Source organism: Narcine bancroftii, chromosome 4, assembly GCF_036971445.1.
Source record: "Narcine bancroftii isolate sNarBan1 chromosome 4, sNarBan1.hap1, whole genome shotgun sequence".
NCBI lineage: Eukaryota > Metazoa > Chordata > Chondrichthyes > Torpediniformes > Narcinidae > Narcine > Narcine bancroftii.
In genome coordinates this window covers 244919470-244941585 of record NC_091472.1, presented here as the reverse complement: position 1 = coordinate 244941585, position 22116 = coordinate 244919470, and the positions used below count along the sequence as shown (strand labels likewise).

Sequence of the window (22116 nt, the reverse complement as noted above, 5' to 3'; positions counted from 1 at the left end):
CAAGCTGCAGACTAATTCCAGAAACCATGAATCGCAGGCACTGATTCCTGTCACTCTGGTGGCCAGTCAACCTTTCTAAGGAATGTTCAAGGGGGGGGGGGTCACATCATTCCATTCAATTAAAGGTGACCCAGGGCACCATTTGAATTACTTGTCTGCTTACCATCAATATTTATTGGGGTGCTCATTAAGCTGAGATCCTTGAATCGATCACCATAAATACCATTACTTGAAACCATTTTCTTTGATCTCGATTTTGTCTGGACGATATTCAAGAAACCACGGTAAGATTTTTACCAAATACAAAACCAACAGCACTCAGTTTGAAAAAACAGACAAGATATAGGAATGAAAAGATGGAACAAGAGTAAAAAGCCCATTAAAACTACTGGCCTTATGTGTTATAATTTTATTCATTCTGCTGGTCTGTGAGATACAGGTCAACTCACTTTTTTTCTGAATCAGGTTGGCCATTTCCATTGTAACTCTTCCAGCTATGAGATGGGCTCAGTATTTCCCCTCATTAGCAAACTCTGACTTGCTGGGCAATCTCCACAGTTCTGCATCCTGCAACTTTACATTCTCACTCTCTAATTGGCCTCATTTCATTGTTTTTTTTAAAATTTCCTCTTATCCATCTCCAACTGCTCTTATTCATCCAAGAACTGGACAACCTATCTCCATGATCACTGACCTCACCTTAGAGACACTGCCTTGGTCTGATTCATCCCCACACACCACCTCTGCAACATAAAACCAACTTGTCATGAGATAGTGATTGCTTGACATGTCTTTCTTTCTCTTTGGCTTGGCTTCGCGGACGAAGATTTATGGAGGGGTATGTCCACGTATTCCAAAAAGAAAATGCCAGACATTCTGTTTAAATCGAGTCTCACTACATTTATCTAGATTAAGGTAAAGACATTGTCTGGTATGTCAGTAATGAATCAAAATTAGACAGTACATTCATGGCCCACAAATTGAACCAAATGGAGAAATCAACTTTATTAGAAAATTGTGCTTTGAGTGGTTATATTTCAGATCTGAATCAACATTTCAGTACTTGACATGCATATTACAGCAAATAATTACTTAGTTTTATTGAGCACAATCTTACAGCATAACGCATTAGCTCAGTGGGTTCGTTAAAAAAAATGCTTATAATGCTTTTGCAGTTTTCAGTTCCTGAGTTTTCCATGCAGTTGTAATTTATCATCCCACAAAAGAGTCACATATAGCAATGTTTGTTTCATACAGTTAGTCACACAATACATGGATGACAATGCCTGGTGTTGACTTCATTTCTTTTTGAATTTTTACATTCTCACTAATTTGTTTCAACAGGAAACCACAAAAAATGGGATCCAGTTTTATTTTTAGACAATAAATACTTGATATCTTAAGAATGTGGTTCAAATTTAAAAAAAACAGCACAAGTAGTAAAATCATACTTACCAAACCGATTGGTTAATTCTAGTGCAGCCAGAGATCCAATTACTGGGTTCCTATCAATGCAAATAAGAAAATGTATTGAGATTGTTCTATTTTAAATATCTGAAACAAAGTTATATACATAAGTAAATTGAAAACCTCCTGATATTGTGAACGTAAAGGCCTTTTAATAATGTTTTATAAATAATGCCTAATGCTGCCGACATTTCTCAGTTAAGTTGTACCTTTTGCTTTATATGTGAATAGCAAGTGTTGGTGAAATTGACAAATAATGAAAATTGAATACAATCAGTAAAAGCTGTAAAATATTTCAAAATTTTAATTCAAAAAGGCAAACTTACCAGATTGGTGGTTCGACAATATAAATTACTGTAAAGTTTCTCATCACTTGGAAGTTGTAAAATAAAATATGAAGCTTTGGGTGGCTGCGCTGAAAACTGAAACATAATTGGACATATAATTTCAAAACTATTTCAAATTTGAACTAATTTCAAAAATTTGTTCCGAAAATATTTTAAAACTAACTTTAAAAAAAAATGCGAGAAACAATCTGCCGTAGGTACTCAGTGGTTCAAGCAGCATCAATGGGGAATTTTTTGGGGTCAGAATGCTTCATTGGGACTGCTCATGGAGCAATATGTGTAAGGCAGAGAGGGGAGGGAGGGGTAAGACAAGGGCCAGAAGGGGATTGGTGAACTAAAAAGGGGTGAGGAAGACGGACAGATCGGGACAGAAAAGGGTGGAGTTGAAAGACAGAGGCATGTCATTGATAGGTGTCAGACAAATAGGGAAAAAAAGGGGAAAGTGGAGCAAGAGAGGCCAGAGATGGGGAAATGTGGAGACAGCTGATGGAAGTGGGAACAAAGGCTACCAGTGCTGGAATTTGCTCAGTTGAAAGGTGATTATGGTGCTCATGAGGTCCATTAAGGAGAAGTGAAAGACAATAGGACCAGATAGAACAAGAAGGGGGAAAGAAATGAAACTGGTGTGGAGGCAGAGAAAAGGACTAAACAAGTGAGGGAGGAAATGTGGGAGGACTGGACATGGATTAAAATTGAGAGGTGGCGTGATGACCTGAAATTGGAAAACACAAGATTCTACCATTGCGCTTTAAACAGGCAGCATATGAGATGTTGTTCCTCAAGTCTGCATTAGTGCAGCAGAGGTCAGAAAGGTTTGGAAACAGGAAGTTCAAGTAGCAAGCAAGTTCAGGATGATCACTACAGAAAAGTGCGCAGGTGTTCTGCAAAACAGTCACCAAGTCCTCACTTGGCTCTGTTGATATAGAGGGAGCATGCATCAGGATCACTGAATACAGTGGATGAGGCTGAAGGTGCTGGAAGGTTGTTTAGGTCCCTGGATGGTGCAGTGGATCGCACTAGTCATGGAGAGGTTGGGTAGGAAGGGATGAGTGACAGCAAATGCAAGATATGTCTTTATAAACCATGGTGGAGGAAAAGGTGTGTTTCAGATTTCAGATATCCTTGAACAGAAGACCTCAGCTTGTGAGCAAATACAGTAGAGACGGAGAAACTGGTAAAAATGTATGTATCCTAACAAGGGATAGTGTGGAAACAGGTGTAGTTTAGGTAGCTCTGGGAGACGGTGGGTTTACAGTGAATGACAGTGGATTGATTGTTCCTCAAGATGGAGACAGAAGGATAAAGAAAGGAGAGAAGTGTTAGAAATGGTTGGAGTAAATTTGAAAGCAGGGTGAAAATTAGAAGTTAAAAATGCATCTAGTACCTGTGGACAGTCATAAGTCCATTTGTATGTTTTAATTTCACTCCAAGTTGCAGTTGAATCTGAAATAAATACATGTATTAAATACACTTTACATATTTGGCTACAGTCACAACTTTTAAATAACACACCACTTCATACCTGAGAATGAGACAGAAGACTTGGATTCATCTTCAAAATCTTTATTTGCAAAACTGATAAAATGATGGTGAAGGACTGCCATCCTCTTCTTTAAATCCATTGTTATCTTGGAAAAACAAACTATCAATGTAACAACCACATTAAAACACAGAAATCAACAATTCATTTGCAATTTTATGACTCCACAGGTATAAAATATTCTACCCTAACTCTAAACCATCAAATCCATGTTTGTGTGCAACCTGCTCTAATAATCCTTCCCAAAACACCTCTACTCTGTCACAGCACATTTTGCCATTTTTTTTTTTAAAACAAGAATTTTTCCAAACTTTCATTCTCACAAAATCTTCAATTATATTCATAATGCTTGATAAAAACATTGATATTACAAACTAGATTTTGTACATCTAACGAGTTGCGTCAGGGGTCAGAAAAATTAATGTGATAATCTCTTCTCCAATGTTTATATAAATATCTACGTTCCTGGATATTTGAATTTCCAAACCAGGCTATGATGCAACCACAATGCATCTGCACAAGTTTTGTAGAGCATCTGATGACATGTCGAATTTTCTCAGACTCCTAAGGAAGTAGAGATATTGGTGTGCCTTCATCATTGTCTTGATATGCTGGCTCCAGGAGAAGTCCCCTGGAATTTGGACACACAGGGATTTGTCCACCTCCAACCCATCAATGAGGACAGTTGACTGATCCCTTGACCTTTCCTTCCTAAATTCAATAATAAACTCCTTCCAGTTAAGCAGGAGCATCTGCAGTCATTGGGATTGTTGTGCAATACACAAAAATGCTGGAGAAACTCAGCAGCTCATGCAGCATCGAAAGGAAGTGAAGGATAACCAATGTTTCAGGCTTGAGCCCTTTGTCAAGGTATGAGCAAAAAGGCAAAAACCTTCCCAGAGTCTCTTTCTCTTTCCCTATTCCTCTGTCTCTCTTCAAGCTCCACACTCCCTTTCCTTTACTCTTCATTCAGAGAGCTACCCCTCCCCATCATCTGTTTTTGCTCTTCTCCCCTGCCATCTATATCCACCTAAGATTCTTACCTGTTAGCCTGTGTTCTCCCCCCCAACCCCTCACCCGACCCTTGCCCCTTCTCCCCTCCCCCAATATTTTTATTTAGGTGCCTGTCTACTTTCAGCTCATATCTTGATGAAAGGCTCAGGCCTGGAATATTGGTTACCCTTTACTTCCAATGGATGTTGTGTGACCTGCTGAGCTCCTCCAGCACTTTTGTGTATTACAATGTCCCTTTGTATTTGTGCTGTTGAAAGCAAGATTGCTGTTCTGAACAAGTTATTTGAAATATTATTTCACAATTCTAACCACTGAGGTACTGTTGAAGAGTACATACAGTTGAAGCTTTTGTCTACTATGGGATCCATTAAACGGGGTGGTTCAACCAATGTTCAAGTGTGACAATATTAGAAAAGAAGAAAATCCTCCTTATATCACATCCAACGTCATCCCCGAAAAAAAAGTGATCAAGAAATGATTGCTCATCTTGACGCTCCAGGAACAAGAGTTGACAGCTGTCATTTATCCATGCAACTCCATGTCACTTGCACACATCAAGAGAGAAAGAGCAACAAAATGCCAGGAAAAATATGGATCATTACAAAATGCTCATGTTGAAGTCCAAATTAGTACAGACATTTCCTTTCAACAAAATACAAAATGATTAATTGCCTTGATTGTGTCTTGCTCACTTTATGGATTACATTTTTTCACCTTTCACTCAGACGACGCAGGAGCTTCATAAATATCCCCTGTTGTCACTATATATAATTATACACAGTTTTGAAATTGATCAATGCAATGTCCACAATAAATATCAATAGTGAGTAAAAGACGGTCATGTACCTGATTAGTATGATCATCAACAAGATCAAAAAAAGCTCTAACAGTAGCTAACACCAGCTCTTTACACCTGAAAGTACAAAAAAATTAGAACCCCAGTTAGGTGACACTTCATATTAAGAATAAAGTATTCAAAGATCTCTATGCATTTTGAACTTAAGATTCAAAATCAGGTTCATTGTCATGAACACGTGTCATAACATTTGCTGTTTTGCTGCAGCAGTAACAGTGCCAAACAAAGGGTAAAAGTTACTATAAAATTACAATGACATAAATACAAGATTAAAAAAGTAAGTGGTGCATAATAGAGAAAAAATGAGGTGTCGTGTTCATTGTCTGTTCAAAAATCTGATGGCAGAGGGGAAGAAGCTATTTTTGTAGCGTTGTGTGTGTCTTCAGATACTGCTTTCTTAAGTCACTGCCTTTTAAAGATGTCATTAATGGAGGAGAGACTAATGCCATGATGACACTGGCCAAGTTTACAACCCTCTGTAGCCTATTCCTGTCACATGCATTACCACCTCCATACCAGTCAGTATGCTTCCTGCAGTACACCTGCAGAAATCTCCAAGAGCCTTTGGTGACATCCCATATCTTCTCACATTCCTAACTGAAATATAGCTTCATAATTGAAATGACATGATGGTCCCTGGAGAGGTTTTCAGAGAGGTTGACACCGGTATCTGAGGGGTTTTTTTTTCACCCTCCCCAATGCTGACCCCTCAACAAGAACTGGTTTGTGTTCTCTGAGCTTCCCCTCACTGAAGTCCAAAATCTATTCCTTTATTTTACTGATGAGTGCAAGGTTGGTGAGGTGACACCACTCAATCAGCAGACCTATCTCAGGGTTCTAGAGGCTTCCTGATCATGTCAGAAGCTTGCATTGGGAGCTTGGGTTGCCGATGGTTCTGACTGAAGGCTGAGGGAGCACTGGAGGCGAAGCCACGGACATTCAGCAGCCCTTTTGCTTCTCGTCCTCTGGCTTTAAGAGGCACTGGGCAATTTTTGCCGATACCAAATCTTTGTCTGCCTTACAGTAGACTAAATGAAATTTTGTGTCGTAACACATTTTCTGTTTTATTAAATGACAATAAAATAATCTTGAATCCTGTACGTTTTCTCATTGCTATCTGTGATACTGCCAACAACAGTTGATACTGCCATCAGCAAATTTGTAGATGGCATTTGATTTATGTGTAGCCACACAGTAATGAGTGCAGAGAGAGTAGATCAGTGGGCTAACCACACATTCTTGAGGTATGCCCTCTGTTGATTGTCATTGAGGAAGAGATGTTCTTACCAATCTGCATTGAATGTGGTCAAGGATCAAGTTGCCAAGGGTGGTATAGAGGCCCAGGTTTTGAAGCTTGCTAACCAGTACTGAGGGGATGATGGTGTTGAAAGCTGAGATACAATCAATGAAAAGCAGCCTGATGTAGGTATTGCTGTTGTCCAGGTGATCCAGGGCTGAGTGGAGACCCAGTGAGATTGCATCTGCTGTGGAATGATTATGTCGGGAAGCAAATTGTAGTGGGTCCAGGTCTTCGCTTAGGTATGAGTTACCTGTAATTCTGGCCTTGACCAACCTCTCAAAGTACTTAATTACAATAGATGTTAGTGCTACTGGGCGATCGTCATTGAGGCAGCTCATTCTGCTCTTCTTGGGTACCTGTATGATTGATGCTCTTTTGAAGTAGGTGGGATCCTCCAACTGCAGCACACAGAAACTGAAAATGTCAGTGAACATTTCAGCTATCTTGGTTGGCACAAATTTTCAGCACCCTGCCAGTTATGCCATCAGGGCCTGATGCCTTGCGAGCATTCACCCTCTTGAAAGTTGCTCTGATTCAAGATTTAATTTATTGCCATAGTCATAAAAGTATCATATCAAATGAGATTTCTTTTTGCTTGGTACACGGCAGACAGATTCACCACCAGCAGGAATTGCCCAAGTGCCTCTTACAGTCAGAAAGAAAGAGAAGCAAACGAGAATCCCCTCAAGAGTCACCGAGTGTCTGCAGATTGGCCTTCAGCACTTCTGCAGCCGTACAGAGTCCAGTCCAAACCATTGGCAACCCGAGCTCCAGATCCGACCCTCCAACGTGGACAGGAACCCTTCAGCACCTCCTTGCATCCCAGTTCTGATACCTGGTACCCCTCCAGCCAGTTTGAGACAGTTTCCAGCAGCCAGGCACGAGTCTCCCGACAGCAGTCTCCAGCAGCCCACATCTTCCATGGGTTTCTCGGTCCCTCAGCCGCAGAGGCCTCTCACTGGTTTATCACCATGGTGACCGTCCCGCGGATCATCTCCTCCACTTCTCCTTCTCAGACGGTGCATGATCTTCCCATCCTCTGGTTCCTTGCTCCAATCCTCTGCTTCCCCGGAGTCTGCAGCCCCTCAAGGCCAATTAATAGGCCCCGCCATCTTGGGCACAGACTCACGGTCGCAGGATTTCAAATAAAACCATCATCGGCTCCCTCAATGGGTCATTCAAAGCCCGTTCAGAGCTGAAGGCAGTTAACTAGATGGCTGGACCCCGTGGGAGCACTGCATCTCTGCTCCCTCACTCCCCGCTGGTTGGCACCAGTGGCAGCGCTGCCGCTACAGTGGTTCCGTCAGAGCTGCCATCTTAATGCTGTTCTCGAAAACAGATATCACAGAATTGCCAGATACTGCAGGGATTCTCATTGGGACAGTTGAATTCTTCTTTTCAAAGCGAGCAGAAAAGGTGTTCAGCTCATCGGGAAGTGAAGCCTCGCAGCGATTTCGGATGTTAGGTTTCACCCTGTGCAGGCCCTGCCACCGCTGGCATCTGGTTTTGTTTCTAACTTCTCTCGGAATTACTTCTTTGCTGTTAAGATAGCCTTTCGTAGCTCAAACTTAGTCTTCCCATAGAGTTTTGGATCACTGGTCTTGAACACCACCGATCTAGCTCTCAGCAGGCTGTGAACTGTTTGATTCACCCATGACTTTTGCTTGGGATACTCTAGGTAAGTGCATGAAGATACATACTCATCCACAAAGGTTCTGATGGAGTCAGTGCCAACTGTGGCGTACTGATTTAAAAAGAAAGATGAAAATTAATCATTTAAAATGGATTCAGACATTTGCAGATGAAAACACATAACACATTTTCATCCACTGAACAAAAACAAAAAAATGATTGAACAAGAATGAAATAACAAGTATTTTGATATTAAAAATGATTGGACCATCAGGAATTATAACATTATGGAGGTTTGTCAAGTTCCTCCAGATGGACCAAATTATCTTTATAATTTGGAAAAGAATTTGCTATTATTTTCTTTTTAAAAAAGAATTTTGCAGCAATTTATAAAAATGGAAGCTGATAACTGGTTGGAGAAGCACACACAGGTCTTGATGTTTATATAATGACCTTTCAACTAGTCTTTCCTTTTACTTACCAGACAATGCAGAGATGATCAGCTGAGAGCCATGCTCCTGGGACAGCTGATGTCTATGAAATTAAAAAGTGTAATTTTGCATCATTAAAAATTTATCATTTGCAGTTCTCAACTGTCAGCTTTTCAAAATGTTACTCTTCTATACACCAGGTATTTCAAACAAAATTGTCTTGAATGAAAAGATAAAGCAAAATTGCATCACATTGGAAACTAAAAACAGTAAGCAGGAGGTTTAATGGGCAATTATTAAAGAGTTCTTGGTTATCCTTCAAGCTATCTTAACAATAAACCAATTGCTTTACAAACTAAGGTTAATCCTGTAGTGCAACTAGAAAGCCATGAACATAAAACTAACTAAAAAATGTGGCCCCCATCTATGCCTGTTTTTTTTTGTTGGCTATGTGGAACAATCACTGATAGAAGCCTACACCACAGGCCAGGCTCCACCACTCTTCCTCCATTACATCCACTATTCTTTGGTGCTGCCTCATGCACCCATACGAACTTGTCAACTTTATCCACCTTGCTGCCAACTTCCACCTTGAAGTCAAATTCACATGGTCCATCTCTGACAAGGCTCTCCCCTTACTTGATTTATCTCCATCTTGGGAGACAAACTCTACAGATTTTTTTTAAAACAATCCTATCAACTCCCACAGTTACCTCAATTGGACCACTTTACACCCTGTTCCATGTAACTATACCTTTCCTTAATTCCTCCATCTTCATTGCATCTGCTCTCAGGATGACATCTTCCATTCTGTAACATTTGACATGTCAACTTCTTTAAAAAACAAAATGGTGGCCCCTCTACTGTCTTTGTCTCAACACTTAACCGCATCTCCTCTATTTCCCACACATCTGCCCTGGCCCTTCAACTTCTAGGTATAACAAGGATTTCCATTGTCCTCACCAACCACCCCACCAATCTTTGCATCCACATGCTATCCTCAGCAATTTCTGCCACCTGATTCTTCTTCCCCTCTCCCCTTCCCACAGGGATCACTCCCTCCACGACTCTCTCATCCCTTCCCACAGGGATCACTCCCTCCACGACTCTCTCATCCCTTCCCACAGGGATCACTCCCTCCACGACTCTCTCATCCCTTCCCACAGGGATCACTCCCTCCACGACTCTCTCATCCCTTCCCACAGGGATCACTCCCTCCACGACTCTCTCATCCCTTCCCACAGGGATCACTCCCTCCACGACTCTCTCATCCCTTCCCACTAATCACACCCTTGGTACATACCTCTGTGATCACAAGAAATGCCACACGTGCTCACATCTCCTCCCCCACCACCATTCAGGCCCAAAACAGTCCTTCCACAACAACACTTGACTTGTGAATCTGGTGCTCCCATTGGGCTTCCTCTATATTGGAGATTGGGTGATTATTTCACCTAGGTCTGCTCCAATAACAGGGAGTTCTCAGTGGTTAACCATTTCACACCCCATTTCCACACCGACACGTCAAGCACAGCCAGAAGCAATCATAAAGCGAGGAAACAACACCTAATATTCCTGCCGGGTACTCTCCAATGGGATGACATTTACATCGACTACGCCAGTTTCTGTTAGGATCCTCCCCATCCATTTCTCTTTCCCGATCCCTCTCTCTCCTTTCTTTCAGCTCCCCATCCCCTTCCCTTTCCATTCAAAGAGCTACCTCCTCTCAGCTTTTATCTCTTCTGCCCTTCCACTCATATCTCCCTGTGATCTCTTGCCTATTGGGCTGTGGTACTCCCCCTGCCCCTTCTTCCCTCCTCTCCTCCCACACCTTTTTTTCAGATGCCTGTCTGATTTTTGCTTACTCCTTGATCAAGGGCTCCAGCCTGAAACATTAGCTTACCCTTTACTTTCCATTGATGCTGCATAACCTGTTGAGGTCCTCCAGCACATTTGTGTATTGAACACCCTCCAATTGATTGCAGTGCCCATCAATATCAAAGGCAGGCAGGAAAACTTTATGGGTTCTGCATCTTCCCTGTGAAGCATCAATGCAGCCTTGCTCATGTACACTAAAACTAACAAAAATACACTGAAGTTTTAAGATAGAATCTTTACATTACCACAACATTTAGAGTATTGTTGTAAAGGCCTAGGTTTGGCACAATTGTCAGACCGGAACGGACTTGATAATCTCGAAAACCACCTCCCATCGAGAGAATGGTGATATTCCTCAAGTCTTTTTCGTTGAGAATCCAGTGATTGTTCACAGTGGTGTAAAAGTCTATAAGAAAGTGTATTTTGGTAAAATGGATCCTTTTAACATACTTGACATGACATTTTAGTTTTAAATATATGAACAAGTTTAAATATGTTTCAGAGAAACAGCATCACCTGTGAAAGGACATTCAGTGGCAGGTAACAGTCAGGTTACTTCATAATTGGTATCCTTCAAACTGGATAGTTCAAACTTAAATATCATTAACACTAGTACCCTATTAAATTCTGATCTTGATTCCACATTCAGTAAATAAAAAATTGAGATCAAAACCTAAAATTAACTGAGATATCAGTCACTTAGAAAATTAATTAAACTGACAATTCAATTGTGGGGTAACCATAAAGAAATAAAATACTTTAATTTACAAAGGGCATCCCAAGGTGCTTTGTAACCAATTAAATTACAGAGAAACCAAAAATTGTTGAAAGGTGGATATTTGTAAATGCAGCAGTTAATTCTAATTCCCTCTTTTAGCTGAGTGTCAAATGTTGACCAAGATAACAAGAGAAAATCGAGATAATTTTGGACAATTAAAAAAAAATATCTGGGAACCATATATAAAGTTCATTGGTGGTAAAACACAGGATTCTATTGACACTGGTGGTTAAGTGAAAAAACACACAAATGCTAGAGAAACTCAGGAGGTCAAAGTGTCTTTTTGTAGCAAAGATAAAGATACATCACCAATGTTTCGGGCTTGAGCCCTTCATCAAGCGTGGGGGAACATGAGAGAAAGTTAACTGGTGATTGCCAGAGTCAAACCTCCAACTCTTAAAGGGATATATTATTTATTGAGTCAATAAAAATTGGATAATACCCAGATGACACCCTTTTTTTATTTGGGGTTAATTTTGGGGGGTGGGGGGAGGAGAGGGAGGAGGGATGAGGAGAAAATTGAAAATGTCTCTCTGAATTTATGTATGTAAAGCCTTTGAGCTAATGTCACTCATTAAATAAAATTTTTTTAAAAACGACAAAATGTCCTGGGTTTAATACTTTATCAAAAAATGTCACCTTCCTAACTACAGAAATCCATTACTACAGCATTGAAATGTCAGCCAACTTTTTCACAAATGAGGTTTGAACCCATAACAGAAACTTAGGCAGAGTGAGTGTCTTTAACAAACAAGATATCAAATATAATTAATTGGCTATGAAGCCAACTAAGCCATCCTGCAAATGTCAAAGGCACTATATCACTTACAAAAATTAATTACTCCCAAGTTTAATCCTGACCTCAAGCGAGTCTATTCTCTGTGAAGATGTGGATTTCCCCAGGAGCTTTGGTTCACATTCCAAAGTCATATCAGAGGGCCATTTGCCAACTGTAAACTGCCTTGTGACATCAGTTAATGATAGGAAGGGTCCACGCAGGGGTGGGGGGTACAACAAATGAGATCACACCCCTCAGAGGTTTGCATTAACCATATGGGCCAGGTAAGAGTTTAAATGAATTCTAAGTTGCAAGCATTTAGAAATGTTTTTGAATTCTATTAGTGTGTCTCCATAGTAACAATTTTTAGCCAAGGTCTTTTTCTGTGTGTTTAATATAAACAAGTTTAATTTGAATTTGCTTTTACTGTAGAACCAAAGCAAAATGAAGTTGGTCTGGATAATTTCTTTGATCGTGTTAATGTATTAATATCTTAGCGTGTTTTAAGTATAGTTTAATTGTTTTAATAGTTCAAATAAACAGTAAAAAAACTCAATGCTACTTTAGAAAGGACTATTGTGTTAACGAGTCAAAACAATGACGTCTGCATGTTACTCAAACAATTATAAAGGGAAATAGTCGCAATATTTTAGTCAAAGAAAATGGATTGTTGACTCGTTAGCCAATAGAAGACAGTATTGAAGACATAGAAGTTGGAAATTGGATTTGGAAGAGAAAACTGGATCGATTGACCTCTGTTTAGAGCAGATCGATAAGGAGGCATAAATATCAACAACCAAGACCATTGAAGAAGCAGTAAGCAATTGGAAGTTCCTTCTGTGTTTATTACAAATTAGAACACAATTTAGTGCAATTGGTGCTTGTCCTATGAGGACTGTTTTGGTTTTGGAGAGATTATTGTGCATGTTTGATGTCTGAGTGCAACATACTGAAGTAAACAGCAGCCAGAATAGCTAAGAAGCTATGTGTTGAGAAGATGAAGATAATGGAACTTACAGATGAATTGCAAAGGTGGCAATTAGATACAAAGGAAAACAAGATAACTTTTCAAGCAAGACTGAGGGAGGATATAGACACACACGTACATACGTATACATACAAACATACATATACACACACACACAACATATTTACACACACACACATATATACACACACATATATATATATACACACACACACACATATATATGCACACACATATACATATATACATACACATATACATACATACACACACATATATATATGTATGAAAAAAATTACAGTTGTTAAGGATACACATCCCACAAAATTACTGCAAAAACCATTCACAGAATTTGAGACCGATCTCTCAATAGTGGCTGAAGCTATACCGTAAGATAGTGGTGTGGAGGATAAACAAACAAAAATGGGGGCATGATCAGAGATTAACGCATCACCTGATGTGCAGGATCTAATAGGATTTAGTGATAGTGTCAAATACTTCCAGCAGGAGAAGCAAGAGGAGGTCTAGAGCAGGCTCCAGAAGTTCAAGTACTGAATCTATGCGTTTAAAGATTCAAGGAGACACAGCAGCTCTTAAAGTTAAAAAGGAAATGTTTCAGCTTGAATTGGACTTGGAAGATGAGGAGGAGCTGCAACAGGTGCAATGACAGAGAGTAGAGGAGCAGCTAAGAATGGAGGAAGTGGAGCTAAAAATAGCAAAAGAAGCAACTGGAACTTTGTGCTGCTAATGGAGGCCAGGTCATAGGCACTAGAAGGTTCAGTGGTATGTGGAGCTAGAATTATTGAAAGCATCAAATTTTGAGGAAGGACCTCAGAAAAAGAAACTATTGAATACCAAAGTTGAGCCAGTGTACAGCAACAATGCAGGCATGGTCCTGAAATAGACAGGTCTAGGCACGGGGCTGAGCCAGTGATAGAACCACTAAAAGCACTTGATCATGGACTAAGTAGATTAAGACTTGTTGCTGAGCCCATGTTGCAATTGCAATAAGTGTCTGGTGCTGTACCAGGGAGGTTAAAGCACGGGCCTGAGCTAGCGCCGTGGATGCGAGATGTGCAAGATCCTGAATTAACCAGGTCGATGCAAGAATCTAGAGCTCAAACCCAATGATGTCTGCATTGGGCAAGATGGGAGCCAAATACCATCTCTTACAGAGTCATACCAGGAACTCCCAGCAAGTATTAGAAATACAGGTGGACAAAGTAATGAAGTCCTAGGCACAAAAAGATAAGATAGCTGCATCATTAATGCAGTTACAGACACTCTCTCTGCTCTGCCTAAGAGAGGTTCCATTTTTTTTTATGGTGACCCCCTCGAATTCTACTTGTTTATGAATAGCTTTGAATGCAGTTTTGAAATTAGGTGTCAAAGCCAGGAGGATTGTTTATATTATTTTCAGCAGGTTCACAGGAGGCCGACCACAGGAACTCATAAAGAGTTGCCAACATATGAATCCTGATGTAGGGTTTAAACAGGCTAAGTAGTTCCTAGAGAAGCATTTTGGCGACAAATGTAGAATTTCGACAGCTCATTTACAGAAGCCTCTTTCATGGTCATTAATAAGACCAGAAAATACAATAGGTTTACAATCTTACGCCCTCTTTCTAAGAGGATGTTACAACGTCATGACAGAGACTGGCCACCTTAGAGCGCTTGACCTAACTCAGAAAATGGTAAACATTGTAGATAAATTACCCATCTGGATGAGGGAATTATGGAGAAGTCAAGTTATTGAATACCAAAAGAGAAGCCATCTGACAGTTACCTTTAAGAATTTGGTGGAGCTCATTGAAGAGCAAGTGAATGTTGTCACAGATCCAGTGTATGGAATTAAAGGTACTCAAACAGCAAGTGAAGAAGTTGAAAAGTCAACCAAACTTTTTTTTTAAACTTTATTAAGATTTTATAACATGAATAACATATAGGATTACATTAAAAGAAAATTAAGAATAAAATAATAAAATTACAATACAGTATCAGTAATCTAAATAAACTATACCCTCCCCAATAATTATTACACATTAATAACCCAACTCAAATTAGTCCAACCCCCCCTTCCCCCCAAAATAAAGAGTGAAGAATTAATAAAGTTAATAATATATGTGAGAAAAAAAACCCACTTACAAAAAAAAACAAAAACATAACCGATTAAAATACTAACAAAAAGAGAAGTAATTAATACTAAGATATCAGACTTAAAAAACATATTTAAATCACTTAAATGCATATATTTAACAGAGTTAAGATGAAACATATTTAACTCAAACTTAATATAAAAAATTAGTAGTTAGTAACATTGTCTATCAAAAATTCTTAAACAATAATCAATTCTTTAAAAAAAATTATAACATAAGAAAAAAAAGATGAAAAAAAAACTCTCTATATAGATAAACCTTCACCAAATATCAACTAACTTCACATCTATCATCATATTAGTCACATAAACCACCATCTTAAAACAAAATTCAAACATCATTCAGCATTGTACAATTCAATTTTAGTACTCTTCCACCATTTTTCCCTTTTACTCTTGAATAATTATCCAATAAAAGCTCCAATACCACATTTAAATATCCCCAATCATTACATTAAAATTCAAATATCCAAATAATAAAACACATCTACAACGTAATCTATATCTTCAACAAATGGAGCATAAACCACAAACAAAATTCAAGCCTCATTAAGAATTGTACAATTCAATTTATAACTTTCACCATTATTCCCTTCGTTTTATAACTAAAATAGCAAAATAATATACACCAGAATTACCACTCCTTTCACCTTAAAGTTAAAGAAAAAATATTAAAAAAAACTTATCCATCCCATTCACATTTAAATTTCAAATATTCCTTATCTACTGAATAAACTTTACAAAAAAAACATCAATTTTTAGTTTTTTTAAACAATCAAATACTTTCTTATGCTTTTTTTTTATAAACACAAAAAAAAACACTTCACTCTTTAATCTAATAATACAAAAAAAAGGAAAAAAAAACGGGTAGGAGGTTAAAAATACCCCCTCCCGTCTAATCTGCGCAATGCGGTAACTCCCCAAAAAAAATGGGTGTGAGATAACTCACACGTAGCAGATGACTTTCAGGAAATAGTGCCTATCCAGTTCTCTCCCCCAACTCTCACTTCATCTCTTTTGTTTTTCCCTCGAAACTTTATTTATTAATTTTAACAGATAAAGAAAGTAAGTAATTCATGTACAGAAAAAATACAAAATAAAGTAATACAAGCATAAAGTAACATAGTTAATACCTCAGTTTCTCTAACTCTCTCTTTCTTCAGTTTAGATGCATAACTGATAATTTGACCTCGTAAAAAACCTTTCATTGCATCCCACAAAACAAACTGATCAGAAACAGAGTGAACATTATTAGCAATGAAATCCTCAATTTGTTTTCTCAAATAAACAATGAATTCTGGCTTTTGTAATAACATTGCATTAAATCTCCATCTTAAAGTATGTTGTGTAACTTGAGAACTTTGATATTCCAATAATAACAATGAATGATCCGAAACTAACCTCGCCTTATAATCGACAGATATAACCTTATCCTGTAAATGTGCCGAAATTAAAAAATAATCAAGTCTTGAGAAAGAATTATGTCGAGAAGAATAAAAAGAAAAGTCTTTCTGTGTAGGGTTAAATCTACGCCAAATATCAACTAAATTCAAATCTTTCATCATATTAGCCATATGTATCGCCATCTTAGATTTCTTAATTACCTTTGGATACTTATCCAATAATGGTTCTAATACCATATTTAAATCCCCCCCATTCATCACGTTGGAATTAGCTTGTCCCAATAATAAAGATATTTCTGTAATAAAAGCAGTATCTTCAACATTTGGAGCATAAACATCAATCAAAGTCCAGGCTTCATTAGAAATCATACAATTCAACTTAAGTAGTCTTCCTCCATTTTTCTCCTCATCTTGCAATTGAAACGATAAATTCTTATGTACCAAAACCGCAACTCCTTTTGCCCTTAAATTAAATGAAGAATAGAAGACTTGTCCAACCCAATCTCGCTTAAGTTTCAAGTGTTCTTTATCTGTCAAATGAGTTTCCGTCACGACCATTCCTTCTTGGAGCACGGCTCTTTTCTTCCATCTCTTGTCTCCTTTGAGATCGTGGCGGACTATGTGTCTGTTGAAACTGAGTGATTGGTAGCTCTTGAGCAAATACTATAGCTTCCTTTGGAGAATCAAAGAACTTTGGTTGGTAACCATCTTGAAAAACCTTCAAAACAGCTGGATATCTAAAGGTTGCCTTATAACCTTTCTTCCACAACAACTCTTTAGCAGGGTTGAATTCCCGTCGTTGGAACATAACTCTTGACTCAAATCCGCATAGAAGAAAACTCGATTATTTTGAATCATCAAGGGTGATTTTCTCTGTTGTGCATTTCTAATAGCCACTCGTAAAATTATTTCTCCGTCATAATAATTCAAGCAACGAACCAAAACAGGTCTTGGACTTTGACCTGAAATAGGTCTTCTACGCAAGGCTCTGTGAGCACGTTCCAGTATTATACCTTCCGGGAAATGTTCTTGACACAGCACCTGCGGAATCCATTCAGTAAAAAATTTTCTTGGGTCTGGTCCCTCCATTCCTTCCGGCAAACCAATAATCTTTATATTGTTCTGTCTGGATTGGTTTTCCAAATAATCAATCTTTATCACCAAATTTTTATTTTGAGTTTGTAAGTCTTCGACCATTTTGGTCACATCTGAAACTTGATCTCGTATTTCGTCTATATCTTCTTCACACGAATTAAATTTATCTCTCACTTCAAGCTTAAAAGCTCCAAACTCAGCCATCTGTTGAGAATTTATTTCCATCAGAGTATTGAACCTAGTACCAAGTTCAGTCATAATCTTAGATAATCCCTGCATTGTATGAGATAATTTAGATTCAAGATTCACAAGAATCTTTTTAATTGGAAGAGATTCTGGCTCAACAGATTCCTGCTTCTTCTGCACAACCAAAGGGTCTTCTGTTGCTTCCTTCATTCTGGTTGCCTTCCTTGTAGTATTGCTGCGTTTGGAAACCCCAGCCACAGCCTCTCCAGCAGTGACTGGAGGACGCTGGCCGGGATTTTCCCCAGTCCATAATGTATTAATTTCTCCCAGTACATCAAGTTGTATAGGTTCTTTTATCTTAAAAGGTGCAGTTTGCAGTGCCACCGCTACAGTTGACAAATGCCTTTCCCCAGCCGGTACTTCAACTGATGTTACTACAAGTGGTTCATTCATAACATTGCCGTCAGATGCTACTGCATATGTGCGAACCTGAGTAACTTTTTGTTCTAAAGGCTGTTTGGCGCCCTCTTTAGGGGGCTCTTCCGATGTAACATTGATCTCTACATCCGAAAGCTGTACCTCTCTCCTGGGATCCATTTCAGGCTGAGACCCAGTGTCTTTCCTGTAGGTAGGCTCCAAAACTTGAACTTTTGGAAAATGTAGTTTTTTGATGATCTGTTGTCGTTTTTTTTGCTCTTTTCCACCAATTGTACCATCATAAGTTAAATTAACAGCACTGAAATTATCTAAACTTTTAAAGAATTTTAACGGGCATTTCTAGACAAAACAATAAGATAGAGTCAGGAGAGGACTGCTTCCAGTCTGATCCTTACGCCATCTTGCCACGCCCCCAAAAGTCAACCAAACTTGAAGAAAAGTACATTTGCCACCTCTCTGACAGGGGCGGATAAAGAAATTAAGAAAAATGCAAGTTCACCTGTTGAGAAGAAAATGTTTGTTATGTAATGATAAGCATGATTTAGAAAAGAGTGATCAGATGGAAAAGAAATCACAGAGTGAGAAAAATCGCTTTGAAGGAAAATGGAGTATGTTTTGGCTGTTTGTATAAAGGACATCAGCAAAAACTGCAAAAAGGGACTCAGCTGTGATATATGTAGTCAAGAGTGTCTCAAAATGCTATGCATCTTCAAGGATAAGAAAAATATGGAAAAGGAACAAGTGATGAGGAAATAAGCAGTTGAAAACAGTGCCGAAGCCTCAGTATTGACAAATGGTCTTACTGGGGCTGGTGAAAATAACTGCAAATTTTTTATAGTACCTGAGCAGGCCAAGACCAAAAAAAGGAAATGCAATAGTGTGTACTTAGGCATTTCTTGACCCAGGAAGCACAGCATAATTTTGCACTGTGGGGCTAATGAAAGCTTAAGAGAGGTTCCTTTTTTTTATGGTGACCCCCTCGAATTCCATTTGTTTATGAATAGCTTTGAATGCAGTCTTGAAATTAGGTGTCACAGCCAGGAGCTATCCAAGCTCAATTTTCAAGGAAAAAAGTCAAAGATTCTATTAAAAACGATAGGTCAAATTAAACACATTGAAATCAACATGGTTTATGACCTAGAGATCACTGGATTGGATAGACACGATTTTTGTGAGCTTCCAGGCGTATACGCTCAAAAATGCCTGTATAAAAAAACATCCCACATCAAAATGACATTGTACCGTGGATGTATTTGAAAAATATTCATTTACACAATATCAACTCTGAGATTGAGTTGCTAATTGGTTCCGATGTCCCAAAGGCTCTGGGACCATTGGATAAGATAGAGAGTGAAGAAGATGGACCTTGTTGCGCTGGTCAAAATTATGCTTGGTTGGATGATTAATGAACCATTAGGAGGAAGAAATGAGGTTCAAAATCAGTCAGCTATAAGGGTCAACAAGATATTGATTGTTAGGTTTGATAAGCTGTGGGAGCAGCAGTTCAAAAATGATTTTACTGAGTGCCCCAGGGATGACCAAGAACCTTCAAAGGAAGATGAGTATTTCTTGGAATCTATGACAAAAACTGCCAAGCTAGTTAATGACCATTATTGCATTAGATTACCTTTAAAGAAAATGGAAGTATGCATGCCTGATAAAAGAAGCCTTGTTGAACAACATACATTGAATTTGAAGAAAAGTTTCAAAAAAAGATTCTTTCCTTCATTCAGATTACACCAACTGCATGTCTGACATGATACTTAAAAGTTATGCAGAGTACTAGATGATATCTTGGAATGTGATGATGGCAAAAAAAATGGTACTCACCACACCATGGATAAACTTCATGTGGTGTTTGATTGTGTAGCAACCATTCGGGGAGTTTCACTAAATTCTCAACTCTTAGAGGGTCCTGAGTCTTAATTCTAAATTAATTAAGTCTAAATTCCATAAAGAGCCTGTCATCATTACTGCAGACATTGAAGCAAAGTTCCATCAGGTAAAAGAACCAAATGATGACCGTGACTTTTTACAATTCCTTTGGTGGGCTGATGGAGACTACGATCAGAACATGGTAGAATACAGAACAGAGCATCTATTTGGAGTGACTTCATCATCAAGTTGTGCACGTTTTGGCCTTAGGAAGTGTGCTATCAAGGATAACTTCTACGTGGATGACTGTCTCACTTCTGTATCTGCAGTTAAAGAAGCAATAGCTCTTTATCAAGAGTTAAAGGCAATGTGCTTCAAAGGAGGCTTTCTACTTATCAAATGGACAAGCAAAGCCACCAGCTATTGTTTGCCATACCTTAAAAGGAGGGTGAAAAAATAAAGAATTTAACTTGGACCATGACGACCTTCCTGCTGAGAGGATGTTAGAAGTACAATAATGTGTTCTGAGTGATATTTTTCCGTTCAAAATAATTTTGCAAGACAGACCTCTCACAAGATGGGAGATTCTACCAACAGTCAGTTCGATACATGATTGTCTAGAAAGATTGGCACCAGTTGTCCTGACTGTCAAGAAAATCCTACAAGATTTGTGTTGGAAGAAGATTGATTGGAATGATGAAATACCAGAATCCATAACACAAAACTGGATGTGTTGAATGCAAGGTCTTAGGAAGCACGAAGACTTCAAGATTGGAAGATGCTTCAAACTCTCAAATTTCAGAACTGTAACATCAGCTCATTTGCATCATTTTGCAGATTCATGTGAAGACAGTTGTGGAACTGTTAGTTAGCCATTAGTGCATGATAACAAAGATCAGGTACATTGTGGATTTGCATTAGGAAAGGCCAAAGTGGCTCCACTGAAACCAGTTAACAATCCTGCCAATCTGGATTCCTGAGGTTTGAAAGTCAGATCTTTTCTGAAGAATGAAATGTGGGTGTCAGGGCCTCAGTTTCTTCTACAGCCTCAAAATGAGTGGCCTCAAAATCCTGATAAATTAAAAGAAATTTTACCAGAAGATCTTGAAATCAGAAGAGAAGATTCTGAAATCAGGGGTAAAATTGCAAATGCTGTTCAGATAATGTCTGAACAAATGGAATAGTTTGAAAAAGACATGGTAAAAGGAGAAAAGAATGTCATGAAACATTCAGCACGATCAAATTCCTGGTTCATGGGGAAGATTGTTGATACCATCCAGGACAAAAGAGGACTTGAACGTCAAATTTGGATTAAGACCAAATCTGGCTTTCTGAACCAACCGATCATCAAAATCTGTCTTTTTCAAGAAGCAGAAAGATTGACTTTCACTTTCTTTTAAATATTTATCGATGTATTATTATGCTTGATTTTTTTTCTTTTAATGGTAATTATTATTTTTAGATATAATAATTAGGGGCCAGTAAAGGTTAAAATTAATTGTTAGTTGCAAGCAGTTAGAAATCTTTCCAAATTCCATTAGTATGTCTTTATAGTAATTTTTTTTAGCCAAGGTCTTTTTTTCTGTGTGATTAATATAAACAAGCTTAGTTGATTGGCTTTTACTGTAGAATCAGAACAAAATTAAGTCAGTCTGGATAATTTCTTTGATTGTACTTTTGAAAGTATTAATATTTTATTGTCCGCTTTATTAACTTTTAAGTATGGTTTAATTGTTTTAATAGTTTAAATAAAAAGGAAAAACCTCAGTGCTACTTTAGAACGTACTAGTGTTTTAATGAGTCAAAACAACGACGTCTGCATGTTGATCAAGCGATTATAAAGGGAAGTAGTCGCAATAGGCTGAATATCTTGAAGGGTTCCATCCTGAAATGTTGACTGACTACAGATAGATGTTGTCACACCTGCTGAGTCCCTTCAGCTGCTCACTGCTTAA

The 22116-nt window shown here is 38.4% G+C and overlaps 1 protein-coding gene across 3 annotated transcripts in view; it reads right to left on the bottom strand.

Annotated features, from left to right (window-relative positions):
• pgap1 (post-GPI attachment to proteins inositol deacylase 1) overlaps positions 1-22116 on the bottom strand; it is a 142083-nt gene that overhangs the window by 95761 nt on the left and 24206 nt on the right. For all 3 annotated transcript variants that reach the window (XM_069934579.1, XM_069934578.1, XM_069934580.1), the window contains exons 5-11: positions 10711-10871; positions 8638-8690; positions 5215-5281; positions 3337-3442; positions 3199-3257; positions 1794-1889; positions 1456-1505 (exon numbers count right to left, since the gene is read on the bottom strand). In XM_069934579.1, coding sequence (XP_069790680.1) covers positions 1456-1505; positions 1794-1889; positions 3199-3257; positions 3337-3442; positions 5215-5281; positions 8638-8690; positions 10711-10871 — 592 coding nt within the window. The remainder of the gene's footprint in view (positions 1-1455; positions 1506-1793; positions 1890-3198; positions 3258-3336; positions 3443-5214; positions 5282-8637; positions 8691-10710; positions 10872-22116) is intronic.